The sequence below is a fragment of the Mus caroli genome, unplaced genomic scaffold (assembly GCF_978045245.1).
Source record: "Mus caroli unplaced genomic scaffold, Mus_caroli_1 scaffold_3, whole genome shotgun sequence".
Lineage (NCBI taxonomy): Eukaryota > Metazoa > Chordata > Mammalia > Rodentia > Muridae > Mus > Mus caroli.
Window position 1 is genome coordinate 104,891,069 of NW_028227258.1, and position 22,808 is coordinate 104,913,876.

At 41.8% G+C, this 22,808-nt stretch overlaps 1 protein-coding gene across 1 annotated transcript; it reads right to left on the reverse strand.

Annotated features, from left to right (window-relative positions):
• Window positions 1-3,414: 3,414 nt before the first annotated feature.
• Tm4sf4 (transmembrane 4 L six family member 4) lies at window positions 3,415-19,946 on the reverse strand. The gene is made up of 5 exons (XM_021158287.3): window positions 19,518-19,946; window positions 18,750-18,839; window positions 11,203-11,339; window positions 7,277-7,466; window positions 3,415-4,017 (listed from the first exon to the last, which is right to left on the reverse strand). Exons 1-5 carry the CDS (start codon window positions 19,689-19,691, stop codon window positions 4,000-4,002), a joined length of 609 nt encoding a protein of 202 aa, XP_021013946.1. The 5' UTR covers window positions 19,692-19,946; the 3' UTR covers window positions 3,415-3,999.
• Between the last annotated feature and the right edge of the window lie 2,862 nt (window positions 19,947-22,808).

Sequence of the window (22,808 nt, forward strand, 5' to 3'; positions counted from 1 at the left end):
CTGCTGTCTTACCCCGAAAGCGTAAACGCAAATAAATTTTCCTCACTTACTATCTTATCTCAGGAATTTTGTCAGATGGATGAAAGTAACTAACGTGATACCTGGAAGGACAGGAAAATTTGTTTTGTAGAAAGGCAGATGCTTCCTCCTCACTTTCAGTCTGTAGGTCCTCTGGGTAACTGTTTTAAGCCCTGCACCTTTTCTTTCCTTTCTCCTTACCTTTCCACTCTCCTGCCTTTATCTCTTCTGTCCTCTCCTAGTCTTCATTTCACCCTTCTCTCCATCCATAGTGTGTTTGTATCCCATCTCCCCTCTTGGACAATTATGTTAACAGACTATACAATGTTCCAGAAGTTTCCCTCCTGTATCTCAGGGGTTACATGCTGAGCTTCCCATGACTTGTGGGTAAATTGTGCTGCAACTCCTGTTCAGCCCTTTCCTACTGCCACCTGGCTTTGGGTAGTCTGAAGACTGGTGTCAGCTTGTGATGTTCTGTCTAGTCATTTTGGTTATTTTGCCCATTTTGAAACCGTGTGAAGCCTTTATGTCTTTCTTAAACTGTTCAAGATATTGCAGCTCTCACTTCTGGGCAAACACTGCCAAGGTCTGAGCAGTGGGAGGAGAGGCTGGCCTTGCCTTACCTCACATTTGCTTTATTGGCAGCTCTTGACAATCTCTTGCCTATATAGCAGGGTGTAGGCTAGTATGCTTGGCTGTGTCTACAGAGACAGTCTCCTTCTCTGCCTCCATCGCCATAATAGTCTAGGTTCCTTAGATTATATGGATGTCATGGAACATTTTTTTTTGACATAGTAACTCTTTCCCCTCCTATTTCCCTTTTCCTGTACAATTGGTCCCATGTTCACAGGCAAAATATAATGCTACGGTACAGTAGACAGGCCCAAGAACAGCCCCCATCAAAGCTGGGCACTGTGGTATTTAAAGTTAGAAATGAAAATAGGTTATCCAGAACACAGTTTTTTGAGTATGTATTTTGAATATGCATATTTTTACTAACAATAGGGGAGAGGGGAAAGCAGGGGCTCTTGGACCCTGCTCATAAAATAATTCTATTGATTATGATAATACCTCATGTTTGTCTCCTAAGCATACATATGAGGCAGATACTATCTTTGTGGTGGTTTCAATGAGCATGGCCCCCATAGGTTCCTATGCTTGAATACTTGGTCCCCAGTTGATAGAATTGTTTGGGAAGGATTAGGTGGAGTGGTCTTGTTGCAAGATGTGCATCACTGAAGGTGGGCTTGGAGGTTCCCAAAGCCCATGCCATTCCCAGTCTCTCTCTCATGCAGATAAGAATGTAAATCTCAGTCATTGCTCTGGTGTCATGTCTGCCTGCCTGTTGCCAGGCTCCTCACAACGAAGGCAGCAGACTCTAACAATATGCAACTCTGAGCTCCAAATTCAACATTTTCTAAAATTGCCATGGTTATAGGTTTTGGTAGGGCAAAATAACTAAGACAATCTCCACTTGAGTACTGTGGCATAGAGGACTCAGGTACTCAAGTATGCAACACAAAGTTGGCTGCTATGAGAAAAGAAGTTTCTGGAGACTCTGAACATACACACACACACACACAGACACGCACACACATGTGCATGCATACACAGAGAGAGAGAGAGAGAGAGAGAGAGAGAGAGAGAGAGAGAGAGAGAGAGAGAGAGGAGAAGGAGGAAAAAGAAGAAAAGAAGAGAGGAAGGGAGGAGGGAGGGAGGGAGGGAGGGAGGGAGGGAGGGACAGAAACATGTGTGTGTGTGTGTGTGTGTGTGTGTGTGTGTGTGTGTGTAGAGGGATCTCCCCAGGGAGCATTTCTCTCATTGCCTTTTCGCTCTCCATTCTAAGTCCTCTTATCTGAGATACGCTATTTCCCCTTATCTTGTGGAAACAGGATTTGAAGCATGTCCCTCCGGATGAGAACTAGTCAAATACTTGTTTCTGTTTTTCATGTGTAAAATAATGAGATCAGATGTGAACACACACACACACACACACACTGAAAACCCCCCATAATTGGTCCTCTGATTCTCCTTCCCATTTCTCCATCAAAGAACTCAAATGAATGAATTAGCTATAATGGGCAGGCACTTTCTTAAGGCCACACTGGTGTGTATGTGCTTCAAGAAGGCAGAGCTCCCAGGAGCGTTAATTTGGCCTGCTTACACTTTATCCTGGTTGACAGGCTCTCATAGAAGACAACGGCAGCACAACATGGCTGCTCCCAGCATTGCCTTGATGTTCAGAAGTGAAGGTTAGTTAGGGCTTGGGGACATGAAATTATAGAGTATTTCCTGGGTAACTTTGATAATCAGCCACATTTCAGATGGGCTGGGTTGAAGTATAGTGTGTGTGTGTGTGTGTGTGTGTTAAACTCTCCCAGAAGATCCTAAGGGGCCATCTGCTTGGACAAATTGGCCATAATTCTGCTGCCAGCTAAATTTCACATCTTAGATATGATCACTCACCTTATAGAGTTCACGGCAATACAACAATGATCATAGCGTGTGGCACTTTGCATCCTTAGTGCCTGACTTTTGGGGTGACCAACACACAATAGGTGGTGGGTATGAGAACCAAGTCTTGAGTGCACCTAACCATCACAGTGCAGTTTACCTGACCGGTGGCTCTGGAAGTGAGTCTGGATGGTATTTCCCTCAACCTCCTCTGTAGTATTTGCAAGTTACATTGATCATGCTGAGACCCTTTGTTTCATACTTGGTAACTTCCAAGTACCTCAGCTAAATGTATTTCAATACTCCTTTTACAGACAGGGAAATGGAGACTTACAAATTCACTTTCAGGCTCCTCTAAGCTGGTGTGTTGTAGAAGTGATATTTGAAGCCAAATGAATTTTGATTTTACATTAGTGTCTGACCAATAAAACCAAAGTTAACCTATTATCACAGTATGTGGAATTAGCATGAGCTCTTAATCTTGCCCAATAGACTGAAAAATTATTATCCAAGCCAGCTACATATGACTTTTTAATGCTTGTTGGCCAGGCACGATGGCATATGCTTGTAATACCCACACTGAGAAGGTAGTTGTGGGAAGATCATGATTTCTAGAGCAGCTTGGATTCTATAGCAAATCTAAAAAAAAACCCCAAACCCAAAACCCAAAACCTAAAACCCAAAAACCAAAACACCAAAACAAAAACCAACCAAACGGAAAAAACACCCCCAAACCAAAAAAACCTCACAAACCTCAAAACGAATTCAACCTACCATATAAACAAAACTGAAAAATAAAACACCAATAAAAAGCAAAAAAAAAGAATGCATTTATAAAAAGAAAAAGGACAAACAAACATGATTCATTCTCTCTCTCTCTCTCTCTCAAACACACACAACACACACACACACACACACACACACACACACGCACACACACACTTTTATTATTTTAATTCTGAATTTAATTAATTTAATATACATGTGGGAACCCTGGCAAATTATGACAGGCTCATAAAACTAGTTACAAGTAATCCAGACACGTTAGTCAAAACAGGCTTCACATAAAAATTATATATAATATAGCAATCATTCCTTACCTATGCATCCTGAAAAACTGGTTTTCATTTTAATGTTTTATCCATTTGAGTTATGCAAATATTCCTAAAATATGAACATCTTTATATACAAAGAGACAATATGGCAGGATAAGTGACCTTGTCTATTTTATCTTTTCTTATGGGAAAGAATGAAAAAAAAAACTGCTTTGAACTTGTTCTGGAATTCAAGAAAGGACCTAATTTGTAAAGTTATCTAACTAGTTTTTTATTTGAAAAAAAAAAAAAAAACCACCGAATTTCTAGATTGTGCTAAGTTGTTTGGAAAGAGAAAAGGATCTCTTGTGCCTGCCAAGCTCTGCCAGAGAGGAACCAGACAGGCATTAGCAACACATGTGGTCAGGGCTGGGCCTGGGGCATGTCTTCCCACGCGATGTACTGTAGACGTGGAACAGCTCTTCATAACCTGTTAGACTGGTCCATCACCCTAGAGGGTAAGAAAAGAAAATTAATTAAGATGTCTTTCTTTTCTGCAGTTCTCTCCCTGTTCTAGCCCTCCCCTTTCCTGCCTTTTGACTTCTCTCATCCATTAATGGGTTACCTTCTGAACGCTCTCAACACTTTGATGAGTTAGTTTCCTAATTAAATCCGTGGCTTACTTGTTTTCAGTTACAGGCATGGAAGCTTTCTTGTTTTTCTTTGAGATCATTTATTAGTAAACACAACTGCGGTGCATAGGGTGCTTTGTTGAAAACCACGGTGAATATACATCGGTCTGAGGCCTTGAAGCCCAGCTTAGGTTGCCCTCCTGAGTTTTATATGAGGATTAAACAAATATAAGTATCATTTGCCAAGTCTCATGAGTGCAAAAAAATCAGTCTATAGCTATTACCTTGAAGTACACACCGAGATAATCTCCCATTTTATAGATAACCAAATCAGGGCACCTGGCCACTAGTTGGCCACCCACCCAGTTCTCACAGCTAGGATTGTAAGGAATAGCCTCATCAACCACTTTTAAAAAGACACCAGGCTCTGAAGGCACTGAGCTTGACTGAACCAAGGTAGACTTGCACGCCTTCTGCATAAGCGAGGCCACAGGTAGTTGGGACAGCAGGATGCTAAGAAGTCAGCCAACTTGCTTAAGTCATTTGATTAGCAGGTGTGGTACTGGGCTCTTTCCACCCTGTGCTTCTGGGGTAGGAATGATGTTTCTGGATTAGAGGCAAACTACCCACAAGAAAGGACTCCTTGTGAGATGGAATTTGGAACTGAAATACACAGCAATCGAGTTTCACAGTCTACAAATCACTTTCTAAGAGTTCAGAAAGGGTGGGAGAACACATATTGATGAACCATCAATACAGGTGAGAGAATTCAGTACACATTGTGTGTCCCTTAAATTTTTCTGTAGATGTGTTTTCAAAATAAGAAAGTTGGTAGGGAGGGTGTGAAAAAAGAAAAGAAAAATGGAATTCTTATGACTCATCCTCTTTGTCAATCCCCCTGTTGCTTACATGCTGAAAACCATGAATCTGTCCATAGTCTTTCTATTATCAATGATTTAGTCATTATATCATCTATGTACAGAGTCTTGGCAAGTTAAATGTAGTGAAGAGACTCATATACTGGCACTTATTTATGGCTATGCTTTTAAACAGACAGAGATCTTTAGATTTAGTGAACTATTACTATCTACCTAAGAAGCTAAAATATGACTCTTAGTTTACCTGGCTTAGGAGGTAGACATTCATTTTTAATGAACTGTGAGATTTAAATGTTCAACATTCTTACAGACTTATTTATTTTTGTTTTATGCATATGGGTATTTTGCCTGCATGTATATATGTGTACTACGTTTGTGCTTAGTGCTGGAGAGGCCAAAGAAAGGCATCAGACCCCTTGTAACTGGATTTTCAGATTGTTGTATGTTAACATGTGGATCAAACCTGGGTTCTCTTGAAGAACAGCCAGTGTTCTTAACCACGGAGTCATCTATCTATCTATCTATCTATCTATCTTCCAAAATGCTCAATATTCTTAATTACTATCACAAAAAAATAATACTGTGTTGGCTGATAACTAGCAATCGTCCTTTCTAATTGTTTAAAGACTAAAAACAAGACCAAGTGTGGAGGTGCATGCCTTTAATCCCAAGCTCAGGAGGCAGAGGCAGTTTTCTTCTTCCACCATGGGTTCTGAGAATTGAACCAAGACTTGCATTTAAAAACATATTTTTGTTTATTAAATCTTTACAATGTTGTTCGTGTGTGTGTGTGTGTGTGTGTGTGCATTGCTTGAGGGGAGATCAGTTAACACCTTTGAGAGTTGGCTGTCTCCTTCTTCTGGTGGGTCCTGTGGATTGAACTAAGGTTGACAGTTTTAGCAGCCAGTGCCTTTGCCCACTGAACCATCTTGCAATAAAGATGTTTTTATATTTTCAAAGCAATATATGAGTACTAACTTTTGTAATACTATAATTTAGAAGGAAAGAAAAAAGTAAGTCTTCATTTAAAATAATTCTGACAGCACTTTTCATTGGATTTTTTCTATTTCTAGGTATTATTTTTATTTTTGCATTGTATATTATTTAATATGTAAGTTTCATATTCTATTTTCGAATGACCTCCCCAGCACACTCATCTGTGGTGCTGCTAGTGGAGCCTCGTGTATGCTAGGAAAATGCATTAACAATGGACTAGTCTTTCAAGACCCTTAGTCTAGTGTTTTCAATATTATTATAGTTTTAGCAAGAATATTTTTTCACACTTGGTGGATAAAAATAATTTTAAAAGACTGGAAGGATATATAAGAAAATTCACAGCTTTATACAGTGAGAACCTGGGAGAATCTGAGAGAGTAGAAGGGAGGGAGGGAGACTTTCCAGGTCATCATTTAATTTTGTGTATGTGCCTTCACACATATTTTCATATATATGTATATATACATATACATACATACATTCATACATATCTATTGCTTATTTGAAATGTAGAATGTTACTATTTTAGTCATGTCTCAATATATTTATAATAAATGCATGGGGATATGCAATTGCCCCATCTAATTTGATTATATATTTAAATAATTTGACTGCTTTATTATCTATAGATTTGTTTTTTATTTTTTTATACTTTGTTATTGATATTTTATCATGGAATTTAGAAAGTCTTCTTGACTAATTTCCCTTTTTCTCTTCTTGTATCAGAAATTGTTTAGGTTCTACATTGATCTTCTTCACTGGAAAAAGTGAGAGTTTGAGGCCAGATGTAATGTGCTTACAAGGAACATGCCCATCTGGCAAACACTTCCTCAAAGCTCTTTTGTAAATGTTGAATGCACATACACACACACACACACACACACACACACACACACACAGAGGGAGGAGAAAGAGCAAGACAGAGGGAGAGAGAGGGAGAGGGAGAGGGAGAGGGAGAGGGAGAGGGAGAGGGAGAGGGAGAGGGAGAGGGAGAGGGAGAGGGAGAGGGAGAGGGAGAGGGAGAGGGAGAGGGAGAGGGAGAGGGAGAGGGAGAGGGAGAGAGAGAGGGAGAGAGTTAGGGAGTGTGATCACTACACATGCAATAATATTGTTCACTACATGTGCTGTTTGTATGAGCTGGCAGGAACCACAGAGTGGCTAGTTTTTTCCCAGGCAGCCATACTCACTACCCCTCGTCACATCGAGATGGTGGCCTGACTTGCCCTCTTTTGCTCTGAGAAGAAACAGGGGAATCCTAACTTACCCCACAGCAGCCACAGCACTGGCAGTCTCCACAGAGAGTTCCCAGGAGGCCATTGATCACCTGGATGGCACAGAGAATCATCTGGATCCCTCCGATGACCAGCAGAATGGAGAAGAGGGTGAGGTTCCAGGGGACCACATCACGGGGCTCTTCGCACTCGCTCCACAAGGCTTGGTCTTTAAGATAATCACTATAGGTGACAGAGGTGCAGAGAGGAGGGAGACATTTGACAAATGTGTGTGTTGCCATTACTATTTCTCTTGTGCAAGACAAGCTCTATGATGAGATACCCTTTAATAACAATAAAAAGAACCCAAGCAAATCTCACTGAGAAGGTCTTTCATGCTGACACTGTCTTGGACACTTCACATTTTCACTCCTTTATTGTTTACAGAAAGCAAGAACTCTTTTTCTCCCATTCCACAAACAAGAATGCTGGCACAGTATCCTTGTTTGTGGATGATGGGGCCATTGGAGGCACAGGGACTTTAAGTCACTTGTCTCAGTCACAAACTACTAAATGATAGAGCAATGTTTGTGGGCTGGCCAAGAGGATGAATAAGCACGCACACATTCATAAAGAAGCAGAAAATGAAGCTGCAAAAGGTATGCACTGCATCCATGTTGGTGCCCTTCATCCTAGGTATTATTATTATTAGAGACCAACTCTATTGTCACAAATTATCAAGTGGCTATCCAAAGCCATGGAAAATAGACCATGTCTCATAACTAAAAGGAAGCATCTAATCCAGATGTGATGGCTCACAGCTGTAATCTCAGCACTTAGGAGCTGGAGGCAAGATGCCTTGAGTTTGAGGCAAATCCCAAACTATGGTGTGATAGCCTGTCTCAACAAACAAAACACCCACTCCAAAAATGAACAAAAAAGATGCATCTCAGTGGGTAGTGTGCTTGCCTGGCATGCACAAGGCCCTGAGTGTTATCCACTACACAGCGTAAAAGAGATGAGGTGGTACATAGTTATAATTCTAGAATTAAGGAGGTGGAGGCAGGATCAGACATTCAAGTTTCTCCTTGGCTATATTGTTAGCTAAAACAAAAAGATCCAACTCAACAAATAACACAAATTGGGGATATGGAGAGACTGTTCGGTGGCTGCTCTGGCTGCTCAACCAGAGATCCTGGATCAATTCCTGGCACCTACACGGGATCTTACAGCCATGTACAGTTTTAGGGATCTGGTGCCCTCCTCTGGCCTCCTCAGGCACCAGGCATATGGTGTACAGTCATACACATGGGGAAAACAACTGTACAAATAAGACAAAAGGAAAATATAAGAATAAACAGGGATTTAAGAGACAGCCCCATAATTAAGAGTATGTACTGCTCTTGTAGAGGACACAAACACGAGTGGCTTATACCTACCTGTGACCTCAAGCTATAGGAGATTTGATGTCTTCTTATGGCCTCCATATGTTCCTGACACTTCTACAACTTGCACATGCATACACACACACTTCAAAATGAAAAATAAATCTTAAAAAAAAAAAGACTAGAATCTAACCAAATTTTAAATGTAATTCAAGTTTTTGTTAGCATACAGGAATTCCACACAGGAAAAGACTTAAATTTCTGTATAGGAAGAGCTTGTGGCACTCTAAAGGTGTGACATTTTGAGGGAGAAGTGGGTATTATCGTTCCCTAGAGACGGTGGGTAGGAGCTGTGGGGTCACACAGGGCTTCCTGCTTCCATGCTGGGCTATCTGTCAGACAAACCAGCCTGGGACACATGAAATCCTGTCTAAGAAAGACAAAAGAACGTAAAGCAGAGGTCTCCTAATGGCTTTACCCGAGGATGCGCCTCTAATGTGAATATTGTGGCATATAAAATTTACTCGTTGTTCCCTTAATATCACCATCAGCAAACATTTCTGAGAAAATGAGTGCTAGACTCCTCAGCACCGAGAGACTGTGGGTTCTATGGTCCAAGCTGGAATCTTGGGAGCCACCTTGGTAACCTTTGCCTTTCCTCCTCACTCCTAATCCTGGGGACTTTCTTCATCTACACTAAACAGAGACAGGAGAATTCTGGAATCTTGTTCCTTCCAATCAGGTTGATGCTGTACTGTTTTCATTATGAAACTGTCACCTGACACTGCTGATGAATGAGTTGCCTGTCACTGTGAGGAATAGAGGAAGTGACATAGAATGAGAACACCCGTGAGAGTAATGCACCGGATACAGAGGGGGATGGTGAGAAGAGGCCACATGAGAAGCACCAATACACAGGGCTCTGAAACACTTGTTCCTGCTTTTACCTTAGTCAACACTCTGCTGTTATCTACAGGGCAATGGTCACTCTCCAGACCGTGGTCATTGATTCCATTCTACCTGAAGCAGGATGTGAATTTATCTATTCTAGGGGCGGGTGAGAGGTCTTCCAGGTCAGAACCACTGGGTTGTTGTATTGCTTTGGAGTAGTACTTTGCCCTGTTGTGTTTCTGTTTCTCTAGCCTTTGTTTTCGACATAGCCTTTAGGAAGGCAATGTTTTTTTACACAGCAGAACACCACAGAACTCTGTGGCAACACTGCAGGGATGCTGTTGATGGAAGCGATAGCAGAAGTGTTCATCAGAAAGAAGTAATCCACTGCTCTCCGTATTCTTCCTAGGGGAGAGACTGAGCTATTGACAAAATACCTCAAGAGAAAGCTCAGCCCGCTGGTGTCTGAATGCTACATTCCTCAACCCAACCCCACAGTGATGGAGTCTCAACAGTTCTCTGAAAGACATGGGGATTTTCCACAGTAAAAGAAACACTTTGGAGTCGCAGTGTGTGATGTGAAGATGACAGCCACCTCGACTTGGTTAGTTGTGAGAATAAAGTTGAGGTACTTGATGCCAGTGAACACACCAAGGCCACCAGATCTGAGCCAATGCCTCCCACCTCCCTAGCTGAAGATGATTCTTGAAGTTTCTAAGGATTTCGTTGCAAAGGAACAAAGAGGAGTCTCAGTTAATACAGCTTTCCCTCTGCATGTTCAGGTTCCACACATGTAAGTTTGGTCATAAACAGCTGATAAAATGGCATCTGTAATGAACATGTCATTGTTCTCTAAGCAAAACAGTGTATCAATTGTTTGCATTGCATTTACATTGCATCAAGGATTATAAGCAATATGCAAATGCTGTGCTGGCCTGTGCAAGGCTAAAGTTATTTGGGTATAAATAACTATAGATGTCCTGGAGCCTCAGTAGACGATGAAGGACAACTGTTTATTGATATACTATGAGTTGTTTTTTTTTTTTTCCTCCAATGGGCCCATTCTCTATGTGTTAGAATATCCAAGGGCCATACTTCCTGTCTCCCAATGATAATCAGTCAGTGTGTGAATAGAGGGTCTGAGATAATGAACAGATGAGAAAAAATCCAAGCTTCTCAGAGGATAGAGTGTAGTTGTCTAACAGCACATCAACGGAAATGGAAACATCTGTATATTTGCTATTCACCTCAATAGCTACAAACCACAAACAGCTAGTGAGAACCTGAAATATGGCTAGAATTGTGGAATTCAATTCACTAGTGCAGAATTAATCTATTCTGCTGGGACTATCACTATGGTGACTATGTAGTAGGCAGATTTTGCTTATGCTATTGGAGACCAAGCATCTAAAGCAGCTAGATGTTCTGACTTCTAGTCCTAGCTACACTCCTTGAGGACAAAAATATTTAATACAGCTTGCTAATGTTTGGATGGGACAGGTGACACAACAATTTTTCTCCAGATAACTGAGGCATCCTCTTCTAGTTACATCTCTGGTGTTTGTCAAAAGGACAATCAGAAGTGAAAACTATGCAACTTCTCTGAACTGCACAGCGAGCTTTGCCTTGAGGGGGTGACATGCTGAGAGTACATGGTGGAGAGGCTGTCACCCCATTATGATCATTGTTCAGTGGAGCCTTACCCATCGTGGAAGGGGTATCCCCATGTACCATTGGCCATGAAGCATTTAGGACCCTTGTTGATGGAAACAGCTGAGACGATAAATGAGTAGCCAGCACCTAAGAATCCAATCACAGCAAACAACGTGGAGGTGAACATCTGAAAGAAGAGAGACAACAAAGCTCTTAGGCAGAGATTAATTATGTCCAGTTACGCCATTCAGTATACCTGCCCGGCCTGACGCTGAACATGGTGGCCGTAGGGTAGGAGTCATTTGTTATTACAAGGGAGATGTCTAGCTCTGTAAGGGTGAAGCTTTGTGTCCTGTACTCCGCCTTTTCACTTCCCTCTCATTTTTTGCTCATTCATTGATTGAGGAATGCCACACTCTCTGGTACACAATGGTATGCCTGTAATCATGCTTTTGGAGAAAGAGGCAAGAGAATCAGAAATTCAAGGTCATTCTGAGCTATCTATTAAATTTAAACCAGTCTAGGACACATGAGAGACCCTGTTTAGAAAATAGCAGGATGAATGTTATTTTGAGAGCATGTTCATTTGTAATTTTCTTTCTTTCTTTTTTTAAAAATTTTTTTTAAGATTTATTTTATTTGTTATATGTAAATACACTGTAGCTGTCTTCAGACACCAGAAGAGGGTATCAGATGTTGTTACAGATGGTTGTGAGCTACCATGTGGTTGCTGGGATTTGAACTCAGGACCTCTGGTAGAGCAGTCAGTGCTCTTAATCACTGAGCCATCTGGGGGAATGCCAAAGAGTGAGTATAGATGTAATCATCTGCATTTAGGCAAGTGAGAAGTCAGGTTAACAGAAACCACCAACAAGGCAATAGTGTAACTGTTTGAACATCTTCTAGACCACCTCTGTCTACAATGTTAATTTCATATATAATGTAAATGGCCTAGCTAAAAGAAAGATATAGAAGAAATTAACAATGTATTTTGTTTAATTTTACATATTTAACATGTTATCACTTTAGCATGAAATCAGTATAAAATATATGCCTTTTTCGTATAAGTTCTTTGGAATATGGTCATATTTTGTGTAGATTAGGCAATTCCCACATTTTCTGTAGTCACACTTGGCTATCATATTGAATAATCTTTATCTAGGTCATTTGAAATTTTTGGCAGTAAAAAAAAAGTAAAAGTAAAATTCATGGATCTGGTGTTCATTGAGTTTATAGCAATGCTTTCTCTCAAGAAAGAAGGGAATGTGATAGATAGAGGAATGCAGTCATTCTTAAGTGAATAAGTCCTGCTTTATATCACTATATGATGTATCTGGAAAAATGGGGCACTGGGTTACAGGTTCAGAAAGCTACAGGTCGTATGTTATACTTTTGAGTTCCAGTTTGAAATAACCCATGTAAAATAAATAAAACAAACACTTTAATTTTCATAATCCTACAGAATAGGTGAATCACATAAAGGAAGGTGCACTTTACAATATGTTGCTATAATTTATATCACACAAAAATATCTTTAAAAGTTGGTAAGTGTACTGTCACTCTATAACTATCAATAAATATATGATATTTTAATTTTTTTTATTGTTTTGATATAGGGTCTTACTATATAGACTAGGCTGGTCTAGAACTCACAGAGATACACCTGCAGCTGCCTCCCTCAAGTGCTAGATTAAAGGTCTGTGCCACCATTCCTAGCCAGATATGATCTGGCCTAAGCCAGTATGGGTTGAGTCCTATTTATCATAAATTTTTATGTTAAAACGTCTTTAATTCAAATGGAATTTACTGAGATGAAATTAGTTATGTTAGGGTAGCCACTCCCAAACTGATAATATTTAAAGTGGACAGTCTTGGGACTTGGGACAGCTTCCAAACATCACCACCTCTTGAGAGCAGCACTGCCTGCCAGAATTTGGAGTCTAGCATGGAAACACTCATCCTGGCATTTGTCCTGCAGGATTCTTTATCTCCCTGAAAGCAATAAATAGAAAAGAGGAACACTAATGCTCACATGACCACAAATGGGTATGAGCCACAGGTGCAGGATCTGGATCTAAATCCTAGCTCCTCCCACCTGACCTCGAGAAGTTAAACATTCTTTCTCGTTTCCTCTTCTGTATAATGAGGTTCAATTATAATTAATAATTATAGTCAATGATAATTAATGAGTAAGAGAGCCTATTCAGTAGTGACAAGTGACCCCCTCTACAAGAGCCAGATATCCCTCAGGGTTAAAGTAGTGTGAGCTACTAACTAATGCCCAGCAGACCATTTACTGACAAGCACAAGGGATCTTTTGTGCTTATTTTAGGAAAACTTCTGTGACACTATAACACACTCAATATATTAGGATTAGTACAAAATTTATTATTATTGTTCTATAATATTTTAATTCTTGTACTCTTACCTTCCTTTCTACAAATGCAAAATGCAAAAATCTAGGGAGAAAAGCAAAAGTAAACAGATTTCTTCTGAGATGCTCGTTCCAGAAACCCATTCTGCAGCCAAATGCTCTACTGCTGATCTACTTCCTCCCAATCACATTCTATCCACACCGCTAAACATGCATGTCCACGTTGTGTGCTGTCAAAGCTTTCCTTGAAACAGATGATAAGAAACTTCTGGAATCCAATACCTTTTAAGTCACCCTGCCAACTTTATGACTTCCCCTACCCCAAATCATGGTCCAGTGATAATTGTGCCCAAATCTGTCATTACTCAGACTGTATCTTTGGCAATCTATTCTATGCTGCAGCATATGGGACAGAACACATGGGAAGGACAATGGAGCTGGAAGGGGAGGAAAGTGTGTGGCCTGGGGATATAGTATTCACAGTGTGGAGCAATGGCGATGTGTTAGGGATATACCTCTGGTGGGCATAGCCCTTTCTACTTGACAATCATTCTAAGAGACCTATAGAGGCTACCTGAAGTTAGTTCTCTCCTTCTCCCTCCTTCCTTCCCAATTCTAGTCTCCAGAACACTGGGATTATAGTGTAGAGCGAGCCCAACTGGTTTTCTCTGAAAACAGTAGTATATTATATTTTTTGCTTTGCCTTTGTTTGAGAAAGCTATGGGGACTACAATCAGAAATGTAATGTACAGACTGGCATTCCTCACTTGTAAAATGAGGACTTCATTGTGTAACTTAAGGGGCTTTTGTGAGGATTGAGCCTGAGAAAGTCTAGAAATTCCCCAACACCTCCCTTTGAACTCCTTGCTGCAGTCAGCTGGCAAGCATTTATCTCGGGTTTGTATGTCCTTGATACCAGCACACTTGCCTGAGACTTCTCTTCCTTCTCCTTACAATAATGTTGTGACCCCTTCCTCTGATTCTGGTAAGGTCTTTCCACAGTTAGCAGTTGTCATTGCCAGAACCCATATTACAGCAGGGGGATTGACTTTTCTATTTTGTTTTGCCTTTGTTTCAAATATTTGGCATGCTGGGGATTCAACCTAATGGTCTATACATGGTATGCAAGCATTTCACTACTGGGCGTCCTTCCTATCTAAAGAAGATGCTTTTTAAAGAGCAAGAACAATAAAGAAATGTAGAGCCGGGCGTGGTGGTGCACGCCTTTAATCCCAGCACTCGGGAGGCAGAGGCAGGCGGATTTCTGAGTTCAAGGCCAGCCTGGTCTACAAAGTGAGTTCCAGGACAGCCAGGGTTACACAGAGAAACCCTGTCTCGAAAAACCAAAAAAAAAAAAAAAAAAAAAAAAAAAAATGTAGATCTATACTAAACTCTTACTTCATGATAATGCATATAATGCATGCTTTAAAAGCATTGCCTTTTTAAAAAATTTACTCTAATATTTTTTACTTATTCGCTTTACATCTCATTCACTGCCCGCCTCCTGGTCACTCCCTCCCACAATCCTTCCCCCCCCCCATCCACTTCTCCTCTGAATGGGTAGGACCCCTTGGGTACCCCCCTACTCTCACAAATCAAGTGTCTGCTAGGCTACGCTCTTCCTTTCCCACTGAGGCCAGACAAGTCAGCCCAGCTAGAAGACCGTATACACATACAGGCAACAGCTTTTGGGATAGCCCTTGTTCCAGTTGTTCTGGGACCCACAAGAAGACCAAGCTGCACATCAGCTATCTGTGTGGGGAGGCCTAGGTTCAGCTTGTGTATGTTCTTTGGTTGATGGTTCAGATTCTGAGAGCCCCAAGAGTCCAGGTTAGTTGACTCTGTTGGTCTTCCTATGGAGTTCCTATCCCCTTCGGGGCCTGCACTCCTTCCTCCCTTCTATTCTTCCATAATGCCTTTCTTAAATTTTCTTCAATCTGGCTGCTCCTGTAAGGGATAAAGAGCTAGATATTCTGGCTTTGCCTTTAGGGAGCAGTGGTTAGCCGAGCACAAGAAGAAGCGTTCACTCACTTAACTGCACAGAGTTGCCTTACGATGATGACACCAAGATCTTTCTTCAAAATGTCAACCACGTTGCCCTATCTGGGGTGGGGAGGTAGGGATTTATTACTTGATGTTTGCCTTGCCCGCCGCTGTCTCCTTATCAATCTACTTTCCATCCCATTATTAAAGACACTTAACTTGGAGTCAAGTCCAAGGTTTCTAAACGGCCCTTTCCTAAAATGAACGAGTTGATAAAATTAGTTAGTTGTCTCACTGGGCCCTGAGTGATGAACATTTCTCAAAGATTAAAGAGAGTACAGGGGGCAGTGACCAAACAGACAAGGCATGGGAAAAAGAGTTAGTGACCTAAAAACAAACGCAGGTCACCCTGAAAGGTACTCCTTCTTCCGCTTTTCCTGGCTCATTTCAGCCTAATTAATCTGAGAGTTCAGACCTTTGGGCTGAGTGAGACTAAGCCTCTGTCTCCCTCCCTCTCACATAGAGATATGGTTAGATATGAGAGAGAGAGAGAGAGAGAGAGACAGAGAGAGAGAGAGAGAGAGAGAGAGAGAGAGAGAGAGACAGAGACAGAGACAGAGACACAGAGACACAGAGAGACAGAGACAGAGACACAGAGAGACAGAGAGACAGAGAGACAGAGACAGAGACACAGACCATCAGATTCATTTTCTCAGGCTTCACAGTGAAACTGTGAAGTGGACGGTTTCAAGGATGTTTACAGTTCACAGGTTCACGTTATCTCCACAAGGCTCCTGCCTTCCAATTCCTGCTTTTCTATTATTGAAGGACAGGAATGGTGGTGCAAGCTCAGTTAACATTTGGGGAATGTGCTAGAAAAACATAACAATGCCAGTGGGGGTGGGGCAGACAGCCACTCTGGCTTCTGCTGTGTTTGCTCACAGATCTTTCTACTGGCAGAGTTTCTCAGAGCTCCACAGATAACTGGGGCAGTGTCTACTTGTAAGGAAATGCCTTGAGCATTTACAAAACTCAGATAGGTACCTGTGTAGTGCTTTAATGATGCAGCTCTGTGTGTGTGTGTGTGTGTGTGTGTGTGTGTATGTTTGAGAAAAATGTCTAGTAACTATCTCACTTGGTGTTCCAGAGCCTCTAAACAACTATAAAGCCCAAGCCTTTAACTATAAACATGGTCTTGGAGGGAAATAAGAACACTACCAGGTTCCACAAAGCATCCAGTATGGAAACCTAGAGCTTAGACATGACAGCACAGGCCATACAAACATAGCATAGGCCATGGTTGTGCCGGGAGGCCAGTGATGCCAAGTTAACTTCTTATTTGATAAGAAGTAAGATTATATCCTGGAGGCCTCAGGAACCCTGGTAGATAATATATATTGACCAGATCAAATATTTTAGAACATGTTTGCTCAACTGTGCTGGGAACAAATGAATTTCTTGCTGTACTCTGCATTTAAATCTAAGGAAATTAAAGTTTTGTATAATACTTTGGACATGGCTTCACTTCTGTCCGTGGTTATAGTGAAATCTAGGAACACAGAAGCAAGCCTGCCCTGCTACAGGCCTGTTGTGTACCAGCTGGCCATTGGCCATTATCCCACTCTCCTCAAGGTCAGAAGTGCAAAGACAGATTTTAAAGACAGGTATGGTTTTTATTTATTTTCATCCATATTCCTTAATTAATATTGTTTTTCAAATTGTTACCTCCCATTTATTTGACAAATTATAAATGCTCTGATGGGAAAAAAGGTTTATACAGCGCTTCCTTTCCCTTAGAGTCAATATGAAAATATGATCAAGTGTATAGAACACGTGGCACATAATTATATCAAATGCACCGTTGCTACTTCTTACACTCTTTGCAAATGATGATTTTTGAATGCTGAAATGACCATTTTCAGTAGTTATGATGGTTTTCTAGAAGGTGAATATTCTATGTACGATGTGATGTCACATGAGAAACTACAGTGTACATAAAATACACCATGCACAGCGGCCTTTCATGTGTAAATACCTCTTTCTGGACTAAATCAACAAATGTTGGTGAGAAAGAAATGTCAAGGAGGCTCTGCTTCAGGATGGGTAGAGAGACTTTCAAGAATTCAACGTGGGCTTGGGAGTCTCCACGATGGGAACATGAATCCTGGGAAGCTGGAGCAGGTGCATCCCTTGCTCTTCATGAAACCCAGGCTCTACCTCCATTGTATTTTTGCCTTATCATATGCCCAAATGCTTGATAGTTTTTAATCCAACTGTTTAATTAATTTGTATTACAACTTTGAAAGAAAAACTGAAATCATTAGCAAACATGAACAGTGTCATTAAATGTTAGTCATCTAATGCCCCTTGTGTTCCTAGAGCTTTAGGTTGTTTTTCCTTTGTTACAAAGGAAGTTTGAAGGTTTAGAAACAGCAAAGACTTATCCCCATCAAAATAAGGATTTCTTTCCTTCATAAAATGAAAACAACTGGAGGATAAGTAAAAGAAAACATTCTTTGTTGTTTCGATACGTGTATCTTTATACCAGGGTTTGGTCCATATCTAGGGAATTCTGATCCAGTCCAACTTGCTTATCTTACACTTGGTGTCTTGCCCAGCTGCAGAAATGGGACCTGACCCACATTCCAGCATTCCTCCTGCCCCCTGGGAACATTAATACCTCCCTAGTCTCTGCTTCACCAACTAAAAGATGGATGGCCACGTGAAAAAGGAGAAGAGATTGAAATCCCAAGGCTGATTTTGAATGGCAGTGGGAAATAGAGAGCCTCCATAAAGAGTGACCTTTGCTGTGCTAAAGAAGGGGGCTTAGTTAGCTTTTAGGGAGGGGGAAGATACCATCTTTTATCGTGCCCCAGTATCCTTCAATGGTGATGCAATTGAGGGCTGGAAGAAGGACATGACTTGTTCAAGTTCTCATGTCTTCTTAGTGGCAAAGGGAAACCTGTGGCTCCATCTTTGCCTTCCTTCTGGGGCCTCACTCTGGTTTTAAAGCCCTGGCATCTCAGTGTACTTGTAAAAAATGGATCTACACCTCTATGAAGGCTGTAGACTATATTTATTCTTATTATTACGTATCAGTGAGAATTAGAGCTTAATCCTGTACCAGATGGCCCAGGAGTCTTGGCTGGGGCTGATTACTTGTTTGGCACACCCATGCTGCTCAGCACAAGCCGGCAGTGAACCCCAGAGATTCTGCCAGCTGTCCCCAGAACGACTCACCGCAAATCGCTTCCCACAGCCCTCATTGCCACAGCATCCGCAGCAGTCGTTGTTCTGCAGGCCCAAGAACACAAGCGCAGGGAAGATCATCTGCCGGCAAGAAAAGTGCTTAGAGGGTCTGGGGTGAAGGGAAACCCACACTTTTTCTTGCCAGTGAAGACCTCAGGTCTCAGGGGCTTAAGCCGGGCAGGCAAAATCTAACAGCCGATGGCTCATGGCAGTTTTGAGTACAGGGATTCCATTTGGTCAACTTCTGTGAGGAGATTTTAAGAGTAGATAGGCTGAGTTTTCGTTTACAGGGTGGGTTTAGGGCAAGGATATATTTATACTCAGTGTATAAAAAGCAAGGCCTCCACTACTACAAGCTGGAGGTTCCACGCGTATTGGAAACAAGGAGATGAAGAAGCGGTGAATTCCTGAATGAGAGCTTACTTACAGCTTCTGTGTCCCTTCATTCTAAGTCAATCCATTTGTATAAAGCACTGTGTTCTGTTTTTAGTTCTTATTGCCACAATTGACTAGAGTAAAATAATCAAGTGGCTATTAGCTTGGTTCTCTGGGCTCAGATGTCTTAGGGTGACTCCAGCCCAAACTTGGGGATGAACCACTTAGTAAACCAAGCTGTCCTCAGCCGCGAATAGAAAGGGGGAACTATATTAGGGCACTACTTTTCATCGCATAAAGGTTGTAAGCTTCAGAGTGGCATCCCCTGCAATAAGGACAGATGAGGATTCGCCTTCGTGGGAATGTTAAGGTTTCTCTACTCACCAAGACTCCACTTCCCAATATTCCTCCGAAGTACCAGACCTCATCCGAAAGGTGGCTTTTGTCGTTCACCACTTTTCCTCCAGGAAAGAACAACAGGATATTTGCCAGGAGGCCAAACACAGCCAGGGGAATGAGGGTGCCCCCCAGGCACCTGGCACAGCCCCCAGTACACATGCTGGGGGTCACAGGAAAGCAGAGAGATCAAAGGCTCCTCGCCACCAGCTTCACGGTTCTCCTCAGGGATTGCAGCAGCACGTTTCAGTGGCTGTACCGGGGTCAATAAGAAAAGTGGGACCAAATATCAGAGTTCTTTGAACCTTGGAGACACTTCACTTCTCAACTACGGCAGGCCTTCAGTGGCAATGGGTATTTATATCCCTGACTCTTTGTCTTTTTTTTGCAACCCCATAAATGAGATTACGTTTTGTGCGATCGTTCAATTGTTTTGCCATGGAGACCAATAACCTCTGTTAATAATCCACCAGCACAGACAAGACATTCAAGTTGTTGCAATTGAAGAGAAGGCTGGGACAAGCAGTGCTCAGCGCTGCCCCTTTAATTTCATAATGTCTCTGCCCAAATAAAGAAGTATTCCCTGGGCATTGCATACATCACTCTCATAACCCACTAATATCCTGATTAATGTTATGACTCCCAAACACTAAGTGATCTGCTTGGCTCTTCCTTGGTCTTGTTCACGCAAAGCCTGAAACACAGGCTTATCCAGATGGCCTTGTTTTCCTTAATAGAGAAGCAATTCCACGGACTTATTGGATACTGCTGAATTCAGGCCTGGCGTTTTTAAAGGATAAAATCAGAACAGCTATTTGTTTTACTGCCCGACTGCTGTATTTATTTATTTGTTTACTCAATTAGGTAATTAAATACCATGTTCTTCCCAACACGTCATAGAATCGGCAAAACCAACTTTTCTAATTAGGTTGTTTTTGTAACTTCATACAGAAATAGAAACCTGTGTCTAAAGGGCAAGGCAAGAGAGCCCTGGGAGAAGCTAGATGCTAATGGAGGTAGAGAGGAGGAGGCTGGAGGCAGCTAGAAAGCAGGAGGGAGAGAGGAAAACAAACCCCTGCAGAGACTTTGCCTTCTTTCAGGAGCACGGTTCAGTTACTAGTTTGTTTTGTGTCATTTAAGTTGTCTCAGACACACTTACACCAGCTCCACACGATGCATTGACTTATCCTGGTACTGTGTGATGAGTCAGCCAGAGGACTATGGGGTGGGGAAGAGAATTAGCTCTTTACTGACAGTCTAGAGGTCAAAACTAAGGACAATAAGTTTAGGGGTTGGAATTATTGCAAAAACAAAAACAAAACAAAAACAAAACAAAACAAAACAACAACAATAAAACCAAGCAACTGACACCTAACTGTCACGGAGCACTTGCTCCTTGGCAGGGATGGCCAGGGAAACAGTGGACTATGCTTTGCCAAGTCTCTGGGACCACTGTCCAGGTGAGCCGGCTGTGAGAAGGGTTATAGAGAGGCAGACACTGAGGTCCATTCTGAAGAGTCTACAAAATGTGCTTTGGTTGTTCTGTATACACACCGAGAGAACTCAGGGCCAGTGTGAGATAAAAAACAAAGCAAAACAAACAAACAAACAAAAAAACAAAAACAAAAGGAAGTGTACACTGAACATCTGCAAAATCACCCCAAAGTACAAATGAGTATTTTTAGTGTTCCCTTCTACCCAGACTAGCATTTTCCATCTAGTTCAAATAGACTTAGAAAGTTCTTTAAAGTCATTCCAGTGGAAGATGATGGGCTAATGCTGTGTGTGTGTGCACACGCGTGCGTGTGCACACGCACCCATGTGGAGATCAAAGGAGGATGCAGCGTATCCTGCTTTATCACCCTTCATTCATTCCTGTGTGACAGGGTCTCTCTGGGAATCTGAATCTGGAGTCCTCTGGTGTCTCTGCTAGGCTGACTGGCTAGTGAGGTCCAGGGATCCTTCTATCTCCTTCAGGCGCAGTCACACTTAGACTGAGCTCTGGATGGTGCACTGGCTGTGCTTCCCCTACCCTCGAGTGCTGGGGTCATTGGCACTAATGGCCATTGCTGGGCTTTTATTTGGGTGCTGGAAACCAAAACTCAGGTCTTCATGTTTGTACAGCAAACAGTCGTACCCACTGCATCATCTCCCAATTCTTGAAGGTTTATTGTTTACTCTCTGTCCTTGTGGGATATCAGCAATACACGGTTGAAAAGACAGCCCCATTCTGCATCCAGTTCTCTGACTCAGAAATGAGAGAAGATGACAGTTATAGAAGAAATATAAGATTGTGGGTGTGGAGTTTTTGAAAGAAGACAGGGAAAGAACATTAAGATGGGAGTATTCTTATGGGCCTCCCATGGGTGGAGTTTTGATGAAAGGATCTTCTGCAGCATGAAGTCCAAGGGCTTCCTTCTACTAGATTCAGTCCCATGTCAACAGAACAGGGGCATTCCTGGCCTCTAGCACTGAGGCAGGGATGTAAGGTGAAGCTGCTTAACTTGTTAAACCTCACCACACAAGACGCAGAGAACAACCCATTTGTTCATTGGAGAGAATCAATCAGTGTGTGTTGTCCATCAAGTTCCACATTGTAGTCTTCCCTCAAAACCTTTGCTTTCTGCCTTCTACTCATCAAAATTCCCATTCGCAGCAGGCCAAGCAACATCTTTAGCTCGCAGAAAAGTAGATACTCGTCCCTCTTTACTGACTGATGTCTTTAGCTTGCTGTAAAGTAGATATTTGTCCCTATGCACTGAGCGTATGGGGGAAAGATGAAGAAGCACTTCAAACATTTACATTCAGGTTCACACAAATACATTTCATGTCCCAGTCTTTGCTTGCCTTGGAAGAGAACTGCTAAAACTTATTTTCCACGGTCCGATGAAGGATGGCAGAAAAATGATAGAAAATACCAGTGAGAAGCTGAGAAGCTGGGGTAGGCAATCAACTTCGCTGAGGTGCTTGCAGGAGTCACATGATTTAATGGCTAGGGTGGGGGAGAGGAACATCTAGGATCTAGTCTATACTGAAGAGCTAGGAGGCTTGTATATATAGTCCACACCCAGGGTAAGATAGGAACACAGTCAACATCCTTTGGGGACAAGCTTCCGTCCTTCCTTCTCTGACTTTTCCACTGTTTATCTGAAATTCCTCCAGTGACTGTTATCAGCAGTCACTTTTTTTCAAGAAATCTTCTTTTATAAGAATTAAACTTATGCTTAGTATTAATAACTAGGCACCAAATCTATAATCGCTAGGGGAAGAATCTAACAT